Here is a 3,221-nt window from a genome sequence, read left to right as displayed (position 1 = left end):
GGCCAGCGGCCCTTCCCTCTTGTGAGCGCAGAAGGCTAGCCGATTCCCAGAGGATGCGGTGCCTGACCGCGGAGCTGCGGCTGGGCAGGTGGATGGACACGTCCAGGTTCAAGTCCTTGTGGTCAGGGACATCCTCCTGGTACTTGGCCAAGGCTTGGAATACCATAAAGGTGGCCTAGAACCCACCACGAGAGAGAAAGAGTGAGGTGGGGGCCTGAGGCATGGTTAGAACCCACTGGGAAATAGAGATTCAGATCAGGGGGGCCAGCAGGTGGTGCGGTGGTTAAGGGCGCTGAACTTCCGGGACCAGCACTTAGCATGATGGCTACGTCGCTGGACTCCCATGTAGTCAACTGCAGTTTGAGTCCTGGACCTGGTGACTTAAACTCAAGCCAGGCGTGCGTACGTGCATGCCCAAGATCCCAAGAAGAAAATGGAGAAGGGATTGTGGCGTGACCATCCCCCCAGGGGGTGAATTCTCGCTTTCTGTCTCTATGTCTGTCTGTCTTTCTGGTGAACTGGTGAACATATGCCCCCTAAAGCAAAACCCTCCAAAAAAAAAAAAAAAAAAAGCCACTGGACTCCCATATGGCCATCTGCAGTTCAAGTCCCGGACCTCGTGGCTTACTTTCTCACTGCCCTCCCCTCCCTCAAGCTGTCCCTCTCTAGTCAAATTAAAAAATAAATAGTTAAATAAAATAATTATAAAAAAGAAAGAGATATTCAGATATTCATATCAGAACTTGGGCACCAAAATGGTGGCCCAAACCCCACTGGAGAGTGAAGGGTTAGACTGGAGAATGCTGGATACTGGCAATATATTCTGGAACTCTCTGAGGTCAGGACTTGGTGATGGTTATGTCTGCAGCCTAGAATCCACGAGAGAGTTGTGAGGTTACGACTGGGGCTCATTCGACATGGAAGACATGCGTTAGAACTCCCTGAGGGACAGGCTGAGACCAGAGCGTGAAGACACAAACCAGCTCTAGACTCTACCAGCAGCTCCAGGCATGAGACTGAAGATTTAGCAACCCTGAGAATATAGTCTAGGGCCACCCAGAGGAGAGTGTCTTAGACCAGGGCTTAGGGACGCTGAGACTGTGTCCAGAACCCTCTTGAAAAACAGAATAAAGTTAGAGCTTGGGGACACTAAACATAAGATATATCGGTGGTTGGAAAAGTCATGACATTTTTCTATGCAGAAATGCATCATGACTTTTCTGACGACCCAGTAGAACTCAAAAGTGACTCTGAGAAGTGATGAAAAGCCCACCAGAAAGAGGAACCAGCAGATGCATAATAGTTACATTGCTGAACTCCCACATAGTCATCCATGGTTTAAGTCTCAGACCCGGCAGCTTCAAACTCACGCGAGGTGTGTGTGTGTGTGTGTGTGTGTGTGTGTGTGTGTGTGTGTGTATGCATGTGCCCAAAATCCTGAGAGAAGAATGAAGAAAAAGAGATTATGGGGTAGCCATCCCCCTCGGGGGCGATTTCTCACTTTCTGTCTGTCTCTGTCTTTCCGGCATACACACATACCCTTTAGCAAAAATCTGTCTCTCTACAAAGAAGAGAGAGATTTGCCAATTTCTGTGGTGTAAATACTCTAACCAGGATTGGATGATACCACCATAAGGAAAAGGGGTCAAACTGGAAGTTTTCTGGAGGCTGAAATGATTGAAACCATGGCCAGAAGCCACCAGGGAGAGACAGGGACTTGGGTAATGCCCCCTAGAGTCACTGAAAACCTGGTCTAAAACTCTCAGTGACACTGGGAACCTGCTAGAACTAGGACCTGATCCGCCAGTGTCATGGGAGCTTGGTGGAACTGAGAGGATGGTCTAGAACTCGTCAGGGGAGTAGAACTCATCAGCGTTATGGTGAAACTGAGAAGATGGTCTGGAATTCGTGTTATGGTGGAACTGAGAAGATGGTCTAGAACTCATCAGTGTCATGGTGGAACTGAGAAGATGGTCTAGAACTCATGTCATGGTGGAACTGAGAAGATGGTCTAGAACTCATCAGTGTCATGGTGGAACTGAGAAGATGGTCTAGAACTTATCAGTGTCATGGTGGAACTGAGAAGATGGTCTAGAACTTGTCAGTGTCATGGTGGAACTGAGAAGATGGTCTAGAACTCATCAGGGGAATGCTCCCACCTGAACCTGGGCCCCAAGAACATGTCTGGACACACAGTAGGGAGAAGGAGGCTCGACACCCAGCTTGGAGCAAACAGGTTCTAGTCTAGAACCTGCAGGTTTGCTGCTATGGAAAATGGACTGGTCAACTGCACTCCTATTATCCTGGTTCATAGGCCTGAGGACTCTGGGTCTCAGAACCTTCTCTGGGAGGTCAATGAGGCCACGGGAAGCAGAGATACAGGGGCCTGAGGCCTGGGGATCCACGTGCCTGGGTGGAGCCGTAGCCACCTCCGTAGTATCTCTGCTCGTTGAGCCAGCGCACGACGGGAGGCACGTTGTCGAAGTCTTTAAGCTCCAGCAGGGCCAAGAGGGCGTAGGATGTGGCCTCCACATTGTAGAGCTGCTTACCAGGTTCCTCCCAGCGGTTCCTCTCTGCAAAGACAGTGGCCCCATCCCAATTTTCACTGACTCATCCAGCCTGGGGAGCACTCAGGAAATGCTCAGAAAAAGACTCCTGGTGTTCATATGCCCAGCACCCTTGATCTGCGGGCTCTGCTTCACTGTCTCATCTTTCATCAACCCTCACTCCTCCTTTTGCACTGATTGCTCGACAGGTGCTCCTTAAAGGGATGATACAAGGACCCCCTCCTCCTGTGGTTTACAATGAAAACTTGACACATCTTTAAGCCATGCATGCTAGCTTGGTTTAAGACTATCCAACTTGGCTCAGCTTAGAGCCATCCATCTCAGCTCAGAGCTGCCCACCTCAGCTCAGCTCAGAGCCACCCAGCTCAGCTCATTCAAGACCATCCATCTCAGCTCACTCATGATCGCCCATCCCATCTCAGTTCAGCTCAGAGCCACCCATCCCAGCTCACTCAAGACCACCCATATCAGCTCACTCAAGACCGCCCATATCAGCTCAGCTCAGAGCTACCCAGCTCAGCTCAGCTCAGAGCCACCCATCTCAGCTCAGCTCAGAGCCACCCATCCCAGCTCAGCTCAGCTCAGAGCCACCCATCCCAGCTCAGCTCAGCTCAGCGCCACCCATCCCAGCTCAGCTCAGCTCAGAGCCACCCA

General features: G+C 50.8%; 1 protein-coding gene across 1 annotated transcript in view; it reads right to left on the bottom strand.

Annotated features, from left to right (window-relative positions):
- C3 (complement C3) overlaps positions 1-3,221 on the bottom strand; it is a 33,467-nt gene that overhangs the window by 5,727 nt on the left and 24,519 nt on the right. The window contains 2 exon segments of the mRNA XM_006172081.3: positions 17-175; positions 2,410-2,573. Coding sequence (XP_006172143.1) covers positions 17-175; positions 2,410-2,573 — 323 coding nt within the window.

This window comes from Tupaia chinensis, unplaced genomic scaffold, assembly GCF_000334495.1.
Source record: "Tupaia chinensis unplaced genomic scaffold, TupChi_1.0 Scaffold148210_1, whole genome shotgun sequence".
NCBI lineage: Eukaryota > Metazoa > Chordata > Mammalia > Scandentia > Tupaiidae > Tupaia > Tupaia belangeri.
Note: the sequence above shows the minus strand (reverse complement) of the source record. Positions and strands in the feature narration are given on the sequence as shown.